The 21,096-nt window shown below is 39.8% G+C and overlaps 1 protein-coding gene across 3 annotated transcripts in view; it reads right to left on the reverse strand.

Moving 5' to 3' along the window:
• The window catches only part of col6a4a (collagen, type VI, alpha 4a), an 82,932-nt gene that overhangs the window by 21,009 nt on the left and 40,827 nt on the right, over nucleotides 1-21,096 (reverse strand). For all 3 annotated transcript variants that reach the window (XM_046043746.1, XM_046043745.1, XM_046043744.1), the window contains 14 exons: nucleotides 18,243-18,321; nucleotides 17,962-18,107; nucleotides 15,828-15,920; nucleotides 13,519-13,572; nucleotides 12,962-13,033; nucleotides 12,834-12,860; nucleotides 12,626-12,670; nucleotides 11,212-11,265; nucleotides 10,441-10,503; nucleotides 6,991-7,056; nucleotides 6,637-6,690; nucleotides 4,942-4,977; nucleotides 4,797-4,859; nucleotides 4,566-4,628 (listed from right to left, as the gene is read on the reverse strand). In XM_046043746.1, the coding sequence (XP_045899702.1) occupies nucleotides 4,566-4,628; nucleotides 4,797-4,859; nucleotides 4,942-4,977; nucleotides 6,637-6,690; nucleotides 6,991-7,056; nucleotides 10,441-10,503; nucleotides 11,212-11,265; nucleotides 12,626-12,670; nucleotides 12,834-12,860; nucleotides 12,962-13,033; nucleotides 13,519-13,572; nucleotides 15,828-15,920; nucleotides 17,962-18,107; nucleotides 18,243-18,321 (915 nt within the window). The remainder of the gene's footprint in view (nucleotides 1-4,565; nucleotides 4,629-4,796; nucleotides 4,860-4,941; nucleotides 4,978-6,636; nucleotides 6,691-6,990; nucleotides 7,057-10,440; nucleotides 10,504-11,211; nucleotides 11,266-12,625; nucleotides 12,671-12,833; nucleotides 12,861-12,961; nucleotides 13,034-13,518; nucleotides 13,573-15,827; nucleotides 15,921-17,961; nucleotides 18,108-18,242; nucleotides 18,322-21,096) is intronic.

Below are 21,096 nucleotides of genomic sequence, written 5' to 3' on the forward strand. Positions count from 1 at the left end.
CTCACTTCTACATCAGATACAACACCATAGAGGTCTGTAGACTCACTTCTACATCAGATACGACACCATAGAGGTCTGTAGACTCACTTCTACATCAGATACGACACCATAGAGGTCTGTAGACTCACTTCTACATCAGATACGACACCATAGAGGTCTGTAGACTCACTTCTACATCAGATACGACACCATAGAGGTCTGTAGACTCACTTCTACATCAGATACGACACCATAGAGGTCTGTAGACTCACTTCTACATCAGATACGACACCATAGAGGTCTGTAGACTCACTTCTACATCAGATACGACACCATAGAGGTCTGTAGACTCACTTCTACATCAGATACGACACCATAGAGGTCTGTAGACTCACTTCTACATCAGATACGACACCATAGAGGTCTGTAGACTCACTTCTACATCAGATACGACACCATAGAGGTCTGTAGACTCACTTCTACATCAGATACGACACCATAGAGGTCTGTAGACTCACTTCTACATCAGATACATTTTTTTAAGCATATATTTGCTGGTTAATTTTAAATGTTGCCTAGCGTATGAAAAGATTTGGCAACCAGTAGATTTGTCTAGATACTAGTAAACAGAACAGTAAACTTAATTTAGATTTGAGTTTATTCCATATTCTATATTACGATATGCTGTATATGTGATGCACTGTGCAAAAATACTTTGTACAGTACATCAGTTATCAGATAACAAATAAAATCATTGTTTATTCTGTCTTTTCTCATGAAGTTTTGATACCATGAACATGTGGGCATTATGAATAAATACAGATTAAATCAACAGCATAGAGATGTCAGAGACCAAGTGGCACAAGTTGCTATGGCAGCAGAGGAATCCCACGACCATAAACTCTGTGTTTGAGCCAGATAATCTTAGAATAACCTGAAAGTGTTCAAGATACAGCAAGCTGTTTAGCATTACACGTGCGCCCCAATCTACCGCTGCATCAGTAAAACATGTGTAGGTAAGAAAGAAATATTGCAAAAAGGCAATTACACTTCATTTGGATAATACTTACCTGTTGCTGAGTTTCATAAAGTTGGTACAATTAATGCTGCCTTAGCGGAGCGGAGGGCTCTGCAGCGGGTGATTAAAACTGCTCAGAAGGTCATTGGTACCCATCCCGAGCATCAGTAGCCATGTTTCAACGTTTTTTAATGCGCATTTTGAAGTATCGCATTAGAAAAGGTTGATAGAAACGGCAAAATTCAGGTGGAAAAAATCCTTTTTCCAAAGAAAAACGTTTTCCGACGTAGTGGACCTGTTACTCACGACTGATCTGCTGTTTCTGCTGTCGGCGTCTCGCCCGGTTGTGCAGAGTTCTGCACACCTGCAGAATTTCCTGCACCTCGCGGCTGGTGATGCTCATTTGTGCTGAGAAAAGAGGTGGATGCAGATCTGGGCAGGCAGCCTTCATCAGCTGTTCTACTGAATGATGCATTCACCTCTTAAAGGTCCTTCTCAGATCCTTTGCTCTGCACGCTGATCAAACGGGGTTATCACCGCATATTTTTGCTGAATCTCAGTGAATGCTGCTTCTGCTGAGTGTAATAAAATATTAATGACTCTAAATGTTCATAAAATATATACTTGGAATCATTTATCACCGCTGATGAACCTCACAAAGGATATTAGAGCGTTTAAAAGCATTATCTGGAGGTGCATGCAAAACTCTGCAGAACACCGGATATTCCCATAACGTTCGGAGACACGGCTGGTAGCAGTTTGCCCGCTTCAAACACATTTCTGAGGACCTCTCTCTGTTTTTCTAAGATCAGTGGCCATCAGGTTCATGCGGCTGGTTTTGTTTCTGGTTTGAACCCAGACGTCTTGTTTATTACAGCCATGTGTAACGTCAACTACTGACGTAACGACGCTGCTTAGGACGGGTTAAATGTTAACGTTGTACGGTGTATGACAGACTCTTGTTCATGCAGCCCACAAGATGAAACACCTCACAGTTTTAGCTCTGTTCTCTGCTGCCTGCCTGGTTCTTTAACAATGGCCTGGTTCTGTAATACCAGCTTGGTTCTAAAGTGAAGGGAGGAACGCCTGCTGGAAGAGATTTAATCACTAATATTTGTAACATTCTGTGTATCTACTGATCTGTCAGCTGGTTGACTGTGACGGGACAGTTAGGCCCGTTGTCCTCTGCGTCGGACGCTGATGTGACCCGGTGCACACTCGAACGCATCATTTGTGGCTTTTTGAAGGCTGAAATATTGACGTGGTGGAAATTAGAAAAAGATTTCTGTCAGTAAGAGCAGATGCATCACGGAGACTGTTTGCTCTGTTTATATGCAAGCCTGGCGACACATTTTTATTTCCCTAATTAGTGTTTTGGAAATAATCAGCTGTGCGAATTTCTGACACTAATTTGTTTCATTTAACGACCTCAATGCAGAGCTCATAAATAAATCATGTGAGGGCGGGTCAGATCCATAAAACACAAGGACGAGACTTCTGGACTGAAACAGCTACAGCACAGCAGAACCTAACAACACGTCTGTTCCCACCTGAAACGTCGCCGACTCTCTGCCTCCAAACTGGAACCAGAAACCAGATGTGCCCGAGGCGTCTGGCGACAGCAGCGGTGACATCATCTGTCACAGTCTTCAGGATTTGTGACACGCGGGCGTCAAATACGACGACCACGAAATGAACCAACACTCACCGCACTCGTTAAGTCTACAGGGTAATTAAAATCTCCTGCATCACCCATCAATTCTTAGGGAGTAAACAGAAACAAAATAAAGAGTTAAAGTTGTTCTCTTCACATCTATATTTGAAGTGTTAAATTCTATTTATATAAATGTTTGGGCTTCCAATCAGGAGGACACTGAGATGGTGTCCTTTGTATTTTGTCTGGAAATGTCGGGGTTTTAGCAACGAAAAACTTACATGTGGCACATTTTGTACCGCAGCAAACGCTCCAAAGTTTGGCTCAACTTCACTAACAAACTGCACCAGCTGCAGTGAGGAGGTTTGGTGCGAGGGAGGAAGCAGCTCCAACGTGACGAAGCGTTTCCTTCAACACGGCGTGAATCTGAAGGAACGCTTCACCGTGTTCAACGTGTCGCGCACTCCCAGATCCAGCTAACGCTAACAGTAGCAACGCCTCAGGTACTAAACACAGGTGAGCCGACGTTCAGCTTTTACACTGAAGGGAAACCAACGATGGCTGCAGATGAGACGAGTCCCAGAGACGCCGCTCTAGGACAGAGACTCCTTTCACTTTAGAGACATGAAGGGCAAGAGGAGAGAGGAGGAAGAGGATGAAGGTCACTGACAAGATCTGTGGTGCAGGGACCAGAACTGAGAGTCCATATGTAGAATCAGAATTGATAAAAATTTAAACGATACCCAACCCTAGTCAGACACTACATGGCCAAAAGTATGTGGACAGTCGAACATTGACATTATGATCACTAATGTGCAGCTGCAACAGGCTTCAGACTTCCCACCAGACGTTGGAACCTCAACATCCTCCACATATGTTTGGCCATACAGCATATCACCGATAGTCACTGAAGGTTTTCAGATGGAGGCTCTTGGCTCTGATTCTGCACATTTTTATATCAGTGATTTTACATACTGGCTGAAACAACTGTCAAGCTCTCTCTCTGTAAATATTTAACTGAATGTTCCAGGTCTTTAACTGAAGCCGCACACAAACAGGAAATACCAGTTAAACCTCAGGAAAATTGTTATTTAAAAAATAAAAAGAACAGATAAAGAACTGAGATTAATTCAACATCTGGAGAATATGAGACAATGCTTATTTATACTTCTAACATTTGTTCCTTATAATGTCTTTATTACTCTTTAAGGTTCCTGTAAAGAACTTTGTCATTTACTATTAATTATAGAGAAAAGAAGCTTTGTGAGTTTTAAAGCAGTTGTTGATGAGAAACTGAATAATGCTCCATTTAAAGGGAGAGTGAATATTTATTATTGCTGGAAACATTATTCTTCATGAGAACATACAGCCGGCCTGTCATGCATAGACTAAAAGACTGTGATACGCCAGTTAATTACTTAATTGGAACTAATTAAATGCAAGTGTACCAACTGAATACTGTCTCTATTATTACCTAGAATTATTACTAAATTACACATTTACAAACCTGTAAAATGAAGCATCACTGAATCTGTTTTCATTTCCTCACTTCCCTTCGATCCTTTAAATTCTAAGTAAGTAAAGTTTATTTAAATAGCACCTTTTACAGACAAGAGGGGTCACAATGTGCTTTACAGTGAAAATATAAACTAAAACCAAATAAAATAACTACTATACATATACCAAGAAATTTTATTTGTTCACAAGAACTGTCAAATTGAGAGAAACATTTCTATAAGTGAGAAATTAACTCCGTCTTTACAGCAGCTGATGTTCCTGTTTTTTTTCTGAATCTAAACTCTAAAACTGGACATTTTTCAGTATCAGACTGTGTGTCTGTCTTCCAGCTGGTCTGGGGTCAGCAGTCAGTTACCGTCTCGTGAAATGGAGTAAAGGTTAAGGAGATGTACTCACCTGAGGTCCAGGAAGGCCTGGGATTCCTATCGGTCCAGGTTGACCTCTGACCCCGCCGGGACCCTGTAGGCACAACATGGATTTATAAAAACTTTAAAACTACAGACAGGAAAAAAGCAAGCGTCCCCCGTTGGTTTGTGGACTACCGTTTTGAAGCTTTGAGGACAGAACACTGTTGGACTGCTTTCTTTGCCTTTGTAATCTTTCTTCGTCCTCTCAGAAGCGACTCACCTGTGGACCTGAAGGACCTGGGATCCCTCGGAGTCCTGGATCTCCTGGCCCTCCAGGTGCGCCCTGCAGGAGGACACAGTTTAAGAAAGGGTGTTACTGGTGTATAAACCAGTACTAACAGCTGTTGTTTGAGTTCCTCTCCTACCTTCTCGCCGAGTGGCCCTTTCCTTCCGATTGAACCCTGAACAGCAGAAAAGCAATATGTTAAAATAATTATACAGATGTTTCATGAGTAATGAATTAATCACTTTGTTAATCAATTTTTCCTGATTTGCTTTAACCACGCCCACCAGTGATGTCACATGGTCCTGGAGTACACCTGTACATCACTGCAGCAAGGTGACACACATTGATGTAACACTTTAAGTTTTTTTTTCTTTACATCAGTAAAGTTTGTATACAGATACTGAAGTCATAATATTTGTTAAAGGCAAAATGTGTCAGTATATCATTTTAAATTAAATATTGCTGCAACAGGCCTACACATCATATTCTGCAGAAAACATCTTTGTTTGGTACAGATTCTTGCAAGAATTATACCATAATCATTTAAATGTTTTTCAATGAAAATGAGAATAACTGTGTAAATATTATAATTCCCTCCAATATCGCAAATCAGATCCCAAGTGCAATATCAGTCAAAATAATCGCAATTAGATATTTTTTTAAATTGTTCAGCCCTAAGACCTATTTTAGTAAAGAAATTAAAACATATTTTAAATCTAACTTTTATATATTTGGTGATACATTTACTAATTTACTTAAATTAATAATTTGATGTGCTCTGAAATTCAACAGGGAAATCCAGACTGCTGTTTTCTTTCTGCCTGCTGTCGGCCTAGCAGCTAAATCTGAACTTCCTCATCATGTCACAGAATATAACGGACTACCAGAAAATATATATATATATAATTTAATATAATATAACGGAGAGTGCATTGACCAGATAACAGCAGAGAGTTTCACCCTATAATATTAATTAGCTGCAGCCTGACTACGCTAACAGATTTTAAGCCCTGCAAAGTCAACTAAACTTTCAGTATTCTTTTTTTAGATTTAAGAGAGTGACTTTCATGACTTAAATTATCTTTTAAACTGACAAACATCAAGTGTGTAATTCAGGGCTCAATTCAAACAAGATCAGAAAAACTGTTGTCTCTCATCGTTGACTATTTTTTCTCCAAAGTATGGTCCCGTGGGACTTAGGATATCTATTAAGACACTGTTAATAATGTAAGTCAGAATTAAAACTGTGGTGCTTATACTTAAAATAACGCACTTTATTAAAAAAGGAATCACTCAATGTCTAGAACCTTTTAAATAAATTTCTACCAACTTTTAAACTCAACGTCTGGAACCTTTTAAATTCAATATGTGGAACCTTTTAAATTCAATGTCTGGACCCTTTTAAATTCAATGTCTGGACCCTTTTAAATTCAATGTCTGGACCCTTTTAAATTCAATGTCTGGAACCTTTTAAATTCAATATCTGGAACCTTTTAAATTCAGTGTCTGGAACCTTTTAAATTCAATGTCTGAAACCTTTTAAATTCAGTGTCTGGAACCTTTTAAATTCAATGTCTGGAACCTTTTAAATTCAATATCTGGAACCTTTTAAATTCAATATCTGGAACCTTTTAAATTCAATATCTGGAACCTTTTAAATTCAATATCTGGAACCTTTTAAATTCAATATCTGGAACCTTTTAAATTCAATGTATGGAACAATTTTATATACATTTGTACCACCTTTTAATTTATTGTCTGGAACATTTTAAATTCGATATCCAGCAAGTTTTAGGGACTGCATGCAGATGTAAAACAGGTCAAAATATCTCACCGGGTTTCCAACGATTCCGCTCTCACCTGGCCGCCCGTCTGGTCCAGGTGCACCCTGAGGAGTTAAAAACATCAAAATTCAGCAAAGTGGCTGAATTGTTCTGACAAAAAAAGAGGACAAACTAAAATATGTATTAAATTGAGACTTTTAAAAGTAAATTAGCATCTTAGGAGGTTTCTTCCTAGATACAGAAACACAGAAGTCACTGCAAAGAGGAACCAAACAAAACACAGCACTAGTGTTTCTGTATTGATCCAGAGTTCATCTAAAAACAAACTTCAGTGATCCAACAATCACCTGATTTTACCTTTACACCATCAATCTCAACACGAACCCATCTGTGATGTTTCTTACCGCTAAACCTGGGTTCCCTGGTTCTCCTTTGGCTCCTGGAGAGGTGTTATCAACACCTGATTCACCCTATCAGACAAAACAAAGCCACAGTCTTAACTCAGTCAGTCCTGAAAGATAAACTCCACGTAGTGTTTAGTTTCCTGAAGTGGAGCCTCCAGCTGTGTTAGGGTTTCTAACAGGAGACAGAGCTCATAGTGAAGTTCCTGAAAACAGTGAAACCTTTAATGATCTTCTATGACTTGTGATGTGACAGCAGAGACGATGGAAAGACCGTGTTATAGAGGCCTTTCAGTTTAAACTTGGGCAACAAACTTTGTGTTTTCACCCGACTGTTTGACCAAGAAGTAAGAAGGAATTTATTCGCAGATGATGGTGAAGATTTTGTTTGTTTTTTGCTCTCCATTTTTAAACCAAACCAATGAGCCTTAATAGGAAACAAGAGCGCTGAGACTCTCTCTTTTTCTCCCACAGAAACATCCAAACATACAGACTTGCTGGGCGGTCAGACTCATTTCTGTTTGCAAATAAAGAAAACACCCTGGTTTTATTGAGCTATTGGTGATTTTATGATGTTGAAACACATTTTATTAAAAGAGCAAAATCCAGCTTTGTTAAAGGTAAAAACACCATTTCCAAAAAAGTTGGGATATTTTCCAAAATGCAAAAAAAATCTAAAATCTGGGATTTGTTAATTCACATGTACCTTTACTGAAGTGACAAAAGTACAAAGAAAATATTATTATTTTACAGTGATTATATAGTTTTACTGGCCAGCGTAATTGTATTTTGTAAATATAAACAGTTAGAATTTCATGCCTCAAACACACTCAACAAAAGTTGGGCCAGAGTTAAAGTAAGATTAAAAGTGCACAGAGTATTGAAGTAACACTGTTTGGAAGACAGACTAACAGGATGGAAACAGCTGAGGCATCATGATTGTATATAAAAGCATCCGCCACAGGCTCAGTCTTTGCACGTAAGGACGGGTCGTGATTCACCCCTTTCTGCCAAAATACTTGAGAAAATTGTTAGTCAGTTAAAACGGAACTTTTCTCAACACAAGACTGCAGAGAATTTAGGTCTTTCAAAATCAGCAGTGCATAATATTGTGAACAGACATCTCAGGGAGTAAAATCTTTTCTTTGTACTTTTGTCCATTAAATAAAGGTTCTTATGAATGAACAAATAGTTATTTTGTTTTTCCTAAGCTCCTAAATACAACTGAGGATACCTTGATTGTCTTCACCATAACAATCATGTAACGTCTAAAACTGGGCTCTAGTCTAAGTCTAACCCGCCAAGACAAATGAGAATCCAATATTAATCTCTCTATGACTTTGCAGTATTGTGATAAAAGAAATTAAAGTAAATTCAACCAATCCCAGCAAACTTTGAAACAGCACGACATTCTCAATTAGATGTTTGGTCTATAAAATGGCAGAAAACGGCGTTTTAATGTTTCCCACAGCCCAACATGGCGACCTCAAATATCTTGTTCCACAACCCAAAGATATTCAGTTTACCGTCACAGAGACCAGAAAATATTCACATTAAAGAAGCTGTAGAGAATTAAAGAATTTTCTTAAAGCATCCTCGAACCAACTATCAAAATAGTTGGCGTTTAATTTAATAATTGACAGCTAACCGATTCATCGTTAAAGCTCTATTGACATTTAGTTTTATTCCTCCTCATGCAGAAATCAGTCAAAGTTGGAGAAAGCTCACTAATTTGTCCAACCACTGCTGTTTTAAAAGCATCCAATTTGAAACCAAAGTTATGAGCCCAAAGCCAAACAAAGTAAATCTCTGATCTCAGATCTGTATCTCCGTTTTAAGCCTGTGGAACTTTTTTAGCCCTGAAGTCGTCTTATCAGGCAGAACTCACTCCCTGGCCTTGTATCACCTCTAACAAGCTCCACCAAATCTGCCAATTTTCATTCTTAAACCTTCAGCAACACTTCAGTCATTTGTGGTTGTTCTGGCTTGTTTCTGTAAACCACAAACCCCCAAAATATTTCAGGAATGGCTTTAACAGGATTCTATGAGTGAACATGTTTAGGTGATCCTACATTCACCGCATCTTTAAGAATCTAATAAGAGAGACAAAGGGACAGGCTGAGAGTGTGTTGATCTGTTGATCTGGTTTGTTCAACAATAAGTTTCAGAGAAAAAACGTGAGAGAGGAAGGATTAAAGCAGCGCAGCAGAGCTGTTATATAAGCACACAGAGAGAACATAAAGCACGAGGGTCAAACTTAAATTTAAATCCTACAGAGTCTGGAGGGAGAGAGGCACACAGATAAAGATAATGACGGCAGTCATAATAATATTTTTATTAAAAAAAAAAGCAGACTAGGGAGTAAAGAAAAACAAGACTTATCTGTGAATGTCTCAGTGAACTTATCCTCTGTGTTTCCAGGGTTCACGCTTGATTTAAAGAAATATTTTCCGGGATATTTTCTCATTTAAGAAAATAAAGTCAAAGGATTTAACAGGGTCACAGTTAGGTCACTTTAACTTCCAACACAAAGTGGCAGCGTTACACTGTATATTCATACTGGATGCCTCATACAGACAGAAGACACATTCAGGTCAAACACGTCGATCCCGAGGAGTGAATTTGATAATCCTGCTGTCTTCAGGCCCGTCCTGAGACGCATACCATTTAACTGCAACGTCCCTGGTTCCAGTCCAGCTGGGGACACTTACTGCAGGTCCTGCCCTCTTTCCTTTTCTGTTTCTGCACCATCACCTTTGTTTTTAACAGGAAACTAAAGTCTCGCTCAAGGACAGTTCTCGCTCTGAAATCTCGTGAGAGGCGAGTTGTTGCAGGAAGACTCAGGTGGAAACGAGGGAGAAGAGTACAACGCACACGACAAACTCCTCCCCCTCGTTTCCACCGGCGTCTTCCTGCAACAACTCGCCTCTCACGAGATTTCAGAGCGAGAACTGTCCTTAAACTACTCCTTAAGCTTAAAGATGTCACTGATGAGGGTTTTATCTCAGAGACGTGGTTCAACAAATCCTGAACTTAACCTCTAAGTCTGACTTCAAGAAATCTGGTTTAGTGAGAAGCAGCAAACTCAAAGGTTGCATCTGAAGCGTTTTCTCTTTCGTGGCAAACTTTTCTTTATTTATTAGTTTATTTAACAGGAACAAAGCAATGCAGCAGCTGTGATGTACACTGGGCGTCTAGCAGAAGCTTGTTTGCAGGTTAGGCTTTTAAATCCAAAACACCAGAACAGAACAAAGCACATTCATGTTTAAATGTACATGTGTGAATAACCGACATGCAGGAGTGAGAGAGTGAGCTGCAGTGTGTATACGGTCTGTACACCTTTTCTTATGTAATACATAAAAAGGAACACAGGTCATTGCACGCAGAATTTTATTATATGTAAAAATAAATAAAAATAAAATGAAGAGAGAGGGAGAAAATATTTGGACTTACCGGATCTCCTCTCAATCCTCGCTGTCCTTTCGGCCCCGCCTCCCCTCTGATGCCTGGGATACCCTGAGGACGACAGTTCAACCTGTCAATCAACCAGCCGGAGGTCAGAGGTCAACGCCTCCGAGCTTCATTCTGTCATCATAATATGACGGACGTGACAGCTGAATTCCACCGAACTACAGAGACACTTTGTTCCAACATTCAAGTATTTATGAAAGCTAGCACTACTACTAATAACACAAACTTTATACGAGTAAATTACTCATTAAATTATACGTTTAAATATTTGAGTTATAATAATAATAATTAGTTATTATTAATTATGAAAGAGAAAATACAAAAGTCAAACTACAAAATGCTCCATATACTTTAGGAGCCTTTCATTTAATCACTAAATTAAATGTATTAGTTCATTAACAATAAGTAATATATTTTAAATATACAGAATATATACATTTCAGTACAACAAAATAAAGTTATTCCTGCATTCTTTTACTTTTATTTTAAATTTTGTTTGATTAAATGTGTTTTAAAATGAAAGCTTCAGTGGACTTATGTCTGAAAACTAGTGTTGTAGTACTCGAGACCGGTCTTAAGAGCACTTTTTGATGGTCTTGACTACAACACTAATGTGCATGAAAAAGTCCTCGTTAAAAAAGTGAAAATACAAATAAAGCCATCGGAGATCACAAAACAGATAAATGATATTCTGGTTTGATAAAGAGAGACACAGAGACAGTGATCGCATATTGAGAAAGAGAAATGTTTTACTGGGTTTCCCGGGTGTCCTCTCTCTCCTCGACTTCCATCTTTTCCCGTCACTCCCTGCAAACACAAAACCAGAAACAGCTCAGCACCAAGAGCCTCAAAAATCCCTCCAATCAGCTCATTTCCTGAACACACCCGCTCATTTCCTCCGTTATGAAAACAAAAAATTAGAGTTCTCCTGTATCTCAGAATCATCGGATCTTATTAGTTTCCTGTTTAACTAAAGTGTAACTAAATTAAAGTGAAAGAAGGCCACCTCTTCCACATGCAGGATGAGGACTGAGCATTAAAATAACCTGATAATCCCAAAGATCTGTATCGGGGCCGATAATCAACAATAATAGGAATATTATTTGTTGTCTTACTTCTATGGGGGATAAAATTTAGGGGCTTTGTGTGGATGTTAAAGGGAATCATAATGTTGCTAGGGAGACAGTGAGGGCTACAGCACAACCAAAGTCCTTATAGACAAGTCCTGCCGCTCTGCAGCCATCTTGTTAACGCCTCCGGGTAAGACGACCAGGCCCCCCTCTGAATGAATGATCACCTGTCCAGGGTGTACCCCGCCTTTTGCCCGATGTCAGCTGGGATTGGCTCCAGCCCCCCATCCCCCCCCGACCCTGTACGCCGGATAAGCGGTTGATGATGGATGGATGGTTATACTCCTGCTACACATGAGGGTAGTAGTGACACATCCCTAGTAGACCCTTATTTCAGTGGAACCACACGATGGGCTGAAATAAGTTTCCCGCCTCGGCTGTTAAAAGCAGACGTTTCGCTTTCTGGCGTGCAGGCAGGATAACCGCCTCGGATCTTTGGCGTTTCAGGTTTTCCCTATAGAGTTGCACTGAGGATTCTTAAAGTGGCGTGTCTCCTTTATAAAACATCTCTAGTACAACTTGATCTCTGTTTTTAAGCCTGTATTTGTTCACATTTTGTCAAACTGTCAATAAAAGTAGCTGAATTAGCAGCTCCTGTTAGCAGTGTACCCATGCATGCAGACAGATTCTCAGGCAGGTTCTGCAGCAACTTTATTCTCTGGTTTCTGAGTGGATTTATGGACATCGAGTCAGAGATTAATGATATTCTCTGAGAGTCTATGTCACGAAGAATCTAAAATATGTGTGTTCAGATTTCTCCCAGTTATGACTCCAGGAAGGAGAGCCAATACAAACTGCAGGAATTACACGCTAAGTGTTTTAAAGTACCCTAATCTGCTGGCCGGGTTGATGAGCGGCTTAACTACAATGACCTGTTGTTTTTAAAACATGTGCATGCACCGGTCCTCTTCACAGCATCTTTAAACAGTGGCGTAAATTATAGACATTCCATTACTTGATGATGTGTAAGGCTTTTCTTTTTTCTTTATTATTATTTAAATAGTCAGATGAGCAGATGTAGCTGCTGAAGTTTGTACCTGTTCTCCGTTCACTCCGTCCAGCCCTTCTTCTCCGTTTTCACCCTGCGACGTTGGAAGCAAAGTCAGGTGTCACAGCAGATTGTTTCTCTGACTCTCTTTTTTAATGTTCGTGCAAGCATTCCTCACTACATACGGCACATCACATGACTTCTTCCTGGCTTAATTGACTTTATTTTGTTTGTTGTTGTTATTTTGAGTCACTCACCCTGTTTCCCCGGAGGCCTCGGTTTCCCTGCAGACACAAACAGCAGGAGTTAAGACCCACATCATCAACATCTGTCAAACTAAATGCATGGTTAATAATCTAATACTAATATGATAATAATAATACACCTTCAGTCCCCTGAGTCCAGAACAACCCTGGAGACCCTGAGGTCCACTCGGTCCAGGACGCCCTCGCTCTCCCTGCAACATAAAAAACAAAGTGAGGCGTGACGCAGCACAGAGGAGTCCAGCAGGAGACTCCAGCCCTGACGTCACCACCGTGAGCAAACGCTGACTCAGTTTAACCCGCAGTGCAGAACTTTCCCATCAGCCTCAGCTGTGTGTTCTGCAAATGTTAGCTGACATGTCTGTAAAGATTCTCAGTCATCCAGGTCATAGTTATCCAGGGAAGGATCAAATCAAGGGCAGCTGCACTTTGATACTCAAAGATGTTTCACCTCATCCAAGAGAAGTGAGGAAGCCTCTTCTTTAGGTTTGTGATTGGCAGACAGTTTTATTATTTAATCTACTGTAATTCCGATTTTAATGGACTCTGGAGGCTCATCTAACCTTGGAAAATGGAAAAAGATCTCTTGACAGCAGTTAGGAACAAACCTTCATCTGCAGCCAACAGTTTAACCAAATCTGGTCAAATATTATGTTTTAATGAATGAAGAAGCACTCACAGCGACGCCCTCCTCTCCCGGGAATCCGGGGTAGCCCTTCTGTCCAGACACACCCTGTTCAGAAAACACACAACAGGATCAGAGTGGCAGAGGAAAAAACATTTAAAAAGCATAAAACTAATTAAGGAGGACAGCAAAGTTTGTCCTACTCCAAAAAGTCTATTTCCAGGAGGATAATGAAATTGAAGACTTGCTGTTCTATGTAAATATTTATATATATTTTCTTTCTGAAAAAGAGCCGCCTCTGGTCGTTTCACCTCGCTGTAATGTTGCCGATCTCATTAGTATTAATAATTCTGCTGCTGACCTCAAAACCTCAGAACACAATCAGTACATTTGAGAAAAATAAAGATAATCTGATTCTGAAAACCTTAAAAGTACAACATGTGAACAGCACACAAACTTTCCAAATTATATTTGTGTCATTTTTGACTCCTATTTAAAATGTTAACCCTTTTATATTAATATAATAAGCATTAGAGTTATTCTAACACTTTACCTACATGCCTCTTAATCACCTAAATGTGTCGTCATCTAATCAAGATAATCCAAACCACTTTCTGTAAAGGCGAAATAACCAAACAAAGTTGAGGTAATTGTACTTTACTTGAGTATTTAGGTCATTGTACTGGTGGATATAACGAAATTCAGGTGCACTACCTGAGTGGGCTCTCTTAAATAAAATAAAATAATAATAATACAAACAAACCAAACAATAATAAGATGCATATTTAAATATGTATTCCACAAGAATATTAGATCTAATCACAGAATATAAATTAGGACGTTCCACAGGGGAGTTCTTGCACAGTATAATTAACGGCTTTGGGTTTCAGTCTGGTCGTCATTTATTTGACAGCGGAGGTCATTTTCCACATTAAGATTTTACGTAAAAAAACATTTGACAAGCTCATAAAAAGGCATTGTTGTAGATTAAACCTGCGGTGTTGAAGCAGTGTCTCTTGTCATGTTTCAGAGTCTCTGATTTGTCAGCAGTTCCACCAAATAACCCCCCCCCCGCCGCCATGTCTCACATGGTTTCATTTAAATAACACTTTGAAGCCCAACAAAGTAATTTTATCCACTATTTGACAAAAACAAATGAAAGATTGGAAAAGTCCCACAACTGAAACAGATTTGTTGATTAGAACGTTGGTTTTTCTTGTTTCCTCTCACATTAATCATCTCACAACCACTCAGATTTATCCGGGGACCCTGTGGAGGGGCCACTGGACTAAACTAACTAGAGGTTATAGAAAGATATAGAAAAAATCCCCCTCGAGCAGCTGCAACAGTAAAACGCTGCTCTGACACTGATGCATCAGTATTAATAATCTATTATAAAGAAAGTTGTTCAGTCATGTGTTTTATCATTTGAGAAATAATTTTATTTCAGCCGAAGATCTGGAGAAACTCATCCACCACTTTATCTCCTCCAGCCTCGCATCAGACTAGGCGATCCGTACCGTGCCCGAGCACGTTTAACCCCCAAAGTCCGGCGCAGTGTGAGCGCAGGCCACCGGGGGGAGTGGCAAGGGGGGAAAAACGTGCTCGGGCACGGTACAAGGCAACCGGGCCTAGTACTCATTTATGTAAGAGTACTCACTTTAATCAGAACACAGACTGAGATCCTCTGGTTGGGCGTTGCTAACTATTCAAAGGTCTCCTGGCTAAAACCCAAAGAGGAAAACGGGGCCTCTGCTATCAGGGGCCCCGTCAGTCTGGATCAGTCTACCAGAGGAGAGCAGGCTCAGAGACTGGTCCTGGATTATCTCACATCTACAAAAAAGCTTTCAATGTGTGATGTGGAATTATTTTTCTTTTATTGTACATTGACTTGTTCCATGTTCTACTCGCTGCACATAACTGTGTGCAAAACTGATTTTTATTTGACTGATTGTTTTATTGATTGCTTTGTTACCTGCAGAATGACTTCTTTTACTACAGATTAAACTACGTGTTGCTGCTTTTACTTTTACTTAAGCCGGTTTTTGAATGCGGGACCTACCTGCAAGTATTTTTACAATGTTGTACGGATACTTCAGTCAATGATCTGAGTCACTCCTCTCAGCCTTGAGAAAAGGAGGCGTTTCATGCTTTGCCCTGTGTAACAGGATCCATTTAACGCTGACCCTGGAATGCCTGGAGAACGGGACTTAAAGGGAAGTCTGCCCTCCTCCAGGCCTGTTGCTTACTTTATAAAGATCTCTGCAAGTGTCTGCTTGCTCTCAGACCGGCTTGTTGCACGTTTTTACAAACGTCCTTGACATGGTGTTTAAAGCTTTAAAAGATGTGTGTGTTCCAGTCACCTTTGACCCCGGGGGGCCCCGAGAGCCACGGACGCCTTCGTGTCCAGAACATTTGCACATGACGTTGCAGCACTCCTTATCCGACACAGAGTCCTGCAGAGAGACAGAGGAGAAATCAATAAAGTAACCAAACAATGCATATTTTCTGATTTCTTTTATGCATCTTATTTATAAAAATAAAAAAAACACAGCAAAAGATTTTAGAGTTTACTGCTGAGAGAAACATTACATAGTTATAAGCCGCTAAAATCTTAAATCTAGGGAAATGTACAACACACATTAACTATAGAATGTTTCACATTGGGTTTGCTATTGTTATTTACCACCTAAAAACTGACGCAGACGTCTGGTGTTTGTTTTGTTTCTCCTTCTCTTGTCTGTGAACATATAAGCGTGTTTATGTCTGATAGGTCTCTTATTAAGTCAAGTGATTATTCTTTCCCACAACAAATTTAGCGTGCCTCACATTTTCCTTGAAGAACACATTTTACAGTTTGTTTTTTATTTAAACAGTTACTTGGACATATGACAAAAGATTTAATCCAGAAGGCCGTTTTGTACTTTTAGCTTTTATTTATTCGTACTCAACTTACAATTTTATGTTTTCTTTTCTTCTTCTGTGCAGCTATGTTCAGTGCTGCACTAATACTTTCTCTTGTTTTGCTGTTCTGTTTTTGTTTGAGACGCTCTGCACGTAAAGCACTTTGAGCTGCATTCTGTGTATGAAAAGTACATTTTCACTGAAGCTTTGTTTTTATTCTTTGTAAAGTCATAAATAGTAAATCAGAAGAAAAGTCACAGCGTCTACCTGCTGGAGGTTTTGGCTGCCGTGTTAAACGTGGTTATGTATGTGTATTTCTTAAAGTAGGAGAAAGCTGTTAAGGTTGACTGGATTCTTGTGGGGTTTTTCTTTGCCAATGGCCTTTTCCTTAACATGGTGAATAATTTACATATTTTCTTCAACCAACACTTCCCTGAGGCTTTTTCCTGGTTTCCATTCCTGCAAACAGACACGCCAGGACATGAAAACCTTTTCTAAACTAATCGTGCCGAGAAAAGCGCGACATCTCTCCATCACTTTACTCTCAACGTCTCAGCTGTGATCTACTGCTAAAAATGTGACGAATCAGACCACCAGGAAAAAAATAGAGAAAGCATTTCCATTTCAAGGGAGACAAACAAAACTGTTCCAACACACTAAGAGCAGCTCTCATTTTCAGCTCTCTTAATGACGGTTTCACGCCACTCATCAGCCCGTCTGGCTCATCTCTTGAGCTGATAAAAGTCGCCGTGTGGAAACACCAGAGGCAGCTGTGATTTTATTTGAGCAGCCCCCCGCCCCCCCCCCGTGCGTCTCCGTTCTCACATTCATGTGTGTGATAATGGCTCTAAAGGTAACTTAGCTCGTTTGTTAAATACTTCGAGGCATTAGACTCTTTTCATACATCCTTTCTTTCAGCACCAAGTAGTTTTTACTTGAACACCAGAACTTACAGGTGGCAGCTAAAATGTGTTTTAATTTCGACAGGTAACATTAGTACAGCCAGGTAGATTGTATTTTATTTTATTTAATTTTATTTAACTGTCTTGTTTTTCTGTCTTATTGCTTTATGTCATTAATTGTTTGGCCTGTTTTAATTTATCTGGTTTAAATTTTCAAAGTGTTCAGCACTTTGGTCAACTCTGTTTTTTTTTTTAATAATGTGATTTATTAATAAACTTGACTAGTGAGAAGTGGAAAAGCTCATAACTGTCTTTAATTTGTGTCACTTAACAATAAATGGCTGAACTTGCAGAACTTACAGACACATCGTACTGCTTGAAAGAAAATAGTCACCAGAATAAGCGTTGAAACTGACAAACATCAAGGGAAATAAAATGCACTGCTAAAACCAGGATGTCTCGATTTTACATTTCTACTCCTACAAGTATAAATAAAACAAAATGTAAAATGAGACAGTTCTGGTGTTGGAAAGAGTTTGAAGCATTTAGTAGACCCTGCTGGTGTACAAAGCGTGAAAATACCTTGAACCAATAGCGATTTTATTTCACTTGAATCCAATGATCTGTCCAATCAGATCTGAATATGTTTATAGCAGATGATTTTCAACCTGTGGTGACGTGAATGACTTACGATCTGTTTGAGGACGGTGCTGCCGACACTTTGCATGCCGATGCTGAGAGGAAGCTTGTAGCCGAACCCTCGGCCAAACTCCACCATCTGCAGCTGGGCGGGGTCCCGCGCTCCCTCCAGGGCCACAGTCAGCAGAGCGCTGACCCCTGCAGAAAATAAAAAATCACACAGAAGATGAAAGCGTGTGTCATTTCTCTGCAAACAGCTGTACTCGCTGTTACCAGGAGAAATGCAAACCGTGGTCGTCTTGGATCACCACACAAAAACCTGTCTGTGTTTACCAGACTGTCGCAGCAGGTCTGACTCATGCTCCAGCTTCATCACGTCTTCATCGAGTCCGTCTGAGAAGATCACCAGCACCTGAGGGACGAGGTTGATCGCACGTTAGACTGATTTTATTGATGAGGAAACTTCATCTCGTCTCCTTGATTCCCACCATTCAGCTGAAATGCTTTAATTAGTCAGCCATGGATAATAGAATACAGAGATACAAACCGCATAAAGGATTTTACTGAATTAATGACGCTTTAATTTTGAAGTACTTAAAAATCTGCCTGAGCTACAGCTACAAGTCACTCGGGCTATGTTCAGACTGCAGGCCAAAGTGACCAAAATCAGTTTCATTTGTTGTCTGACCAGCCCAAGTCTAGTTTCCACTTTCATACTTGGTCAGATGCAGGCAGGAGCTTTTGAAAAGCGACGTCAGTCTGGACGTCTGATCAGAGTTCATGCAACCACCGTCAAAATTCTGCACTACGCGGAAAGAGAGGGAACAAAAAAGCTTCACAAAAAGAAATTGAGCTCTAAGGTCTGCAGTGAGGATGCAGCTTCAGTTCTGTTCCCTTCCACAAAAAACTATATGAAGGAATTGAACACTTCTTTTGTGGGGCGTAGGAGCCAAACTCCACCATCAGCAGCTGGGCGGGGTCCCGTGCTGGGGGGGTTCGGGGACATGCCCCCCCGATTTTCTTTTTTAAATAAAGTACTTAAGTGCTCATTTCTAACAGCTTTTGAAAAGAGAATGTACTTATTAGTGTGGCTGAAAGAGGGTCTTTGTAGTGACAGAAGATGGAGAAAAACTCGGAGAGGGAGAGGGTCAGAGACAAGGAGTATAATATAACTAGAACAAAACTGACTACATACCATTAAAACCATGGAACAGCTGCTAGTTAATGTAGCCACAGCACAAATGTATTTAATTATCCCAATGTTACATTTGTGAGCTGTCTGTGATGTTTCCTGTGTCTCACTTGGCCCTGACTCTTCCTGCAACACATGTTTGTTAACACAGAACTGTCTTCAATGCAAACTCTGATGACTTGCTTTTGGTCTAGTAGCTATCAGTACAACTTACAAGCTCGTCCTCCTCAGTTTGTTCTACTACTACTCCTGTGAGCTCAGTCCTCTTAAAATACTGTAGGATGCTCGTCTCTGTGTGAACACTGACTACTTTTCAATTGTTTATGGATACATAAATAATAAACGACAATTAAATTTATGGTACATAACTAAATGAGCCTTTAAAATACATTTTCAAAACTAGAAACATCCCTCTCTAACTCTCCTAAAGTAAAGTAATGACTTCAGCTGAGCCCTTTAGTTGATAACTACACTTAAATAAGTCATATCATCATCAGTATTACCATAAACTGCTGCTTTGGACTGTGCTGGCTTTGACTCTGTTCTGCTCTTGCCCTCATCTCTGCTGTCTGTCTCATGTTCATGTCAGCGCTAGTACTGGTGCCGCTGGCCAGTTGCAGGTAGAGTACTCAAAATCTTTACTCAAGAAAAAGTACAATTATTCCCATAAAAAGTCAGAGGAAAAAATTGCAAACCTACTCAAGTAAAAGTATAATAATATATTTCATCTGCTGTCCAACATAGTTATTTCTAAGAAATGCAATTTGCTTTGCTGGTTGATTATCTTTAGCTATTTCTGTTTAAAACAATTTCTTTTTTAAAATCTCCATGAATGTGTTGAGAAGATCACTTTAAAATATCAGCTTGCTGCCTAGACACTATTGTTGCATGTGTCTTTTATTATGGACATGTAGCCGACCAAACCTCTTGCTTTGCAGCAGCACACGCAGCCAAAACAATCTGATTATTCCTAAAGCATCTAAATAATCTTCACAACACAGAAGAATGATTGTGGCAGCAACACGGAGCAGCTCGTTGTTGAAGCAGGTAAAGCTGCATACAGAGGAAGCTGTGCGTCATGCATAAAGACCAAGAGGACTGTTTTATCCACCATATTTTCTCTCTCTATGTGCATCTCAGAAATGATTGTTTCCTGAATAAATAACAGCTCTAAGTAGCTGCTGAGTGAAGCCAAGATTAGTTTCACCGGCGAGCTTCTGTTTATGGACTCACCGTCGGACAGCGCTATCAAACAAATAGTAGGCCTAACCAATGTTAAAAAAACCTAACCGGCTAATATTCATCAAAAGAAAGCGATGCTCTTTTCAACAACAGGATACTGTTAATTTTTCAGAATCAATCAATCATCTAACTTATGTTACAGTGTGAAGTCTACGTTTGCTCTGCAGAGAGAGAATACGCTTTAATGCCGCGTTAATGGAAAATGAAAGTATTTATTTGCCGGCTTGATAAAGAGCGACGCAGGCTGCTTTCCAACACGGCCAGCAGTGCCACGGTGTGCGCTCACTGGATTTAAGTTATACTATTAGAAAAATAAAGCCTTAAACTGAAAAAGGTGTTTGCCTGATTTTCTACATGTTTGCATCTGCCCAGCTCTGTGACTGAGACGCCCGCCGTTCTTCTGCGTAACTGCAGCGCACAGACTGGATCATTTCGGTTGATGAAGCAAAATGCGGATTACACACTGGTTAAATTATGAAGGTATGAATGGAAAATGTATCAAAATTAAAAGTAGATTACTGGCCTTTAATCATGTCTGATGCGGCGTGTGATTGACTGATTGATTGACTAGTCATTCAAACCCGTGAGGGGGACAAAATATAGATTTTGAAATGTGGGGGTGGACATGTCCCCCTCATGTATAATGGCTCCTACACGTACGGGTGAAACAATAGTTGAATGAATATATTTGGTCTCTAAAGACTCCCTTTCTCATTGCTGGTTTTTATTTTTGTGAAACTGTCTAACTTGTAT

This window comes from Micropterus dolomieu, linkage group LG03 (genome assembly GCF_021292245.1).
Source record: "Micropterus dolomieu isolate WLL.071019.BEF.003 ecotype Adirondacks linkage group LG03, ASM2129224v1, whole genome shotgun sequence".
Lineage (NCBI taxonomy): Eukaryota > Metazoa > Chordata > Actinopteri > Centrarchiformes > Centrarchidae > Micropterus > Micropterus dolomieu.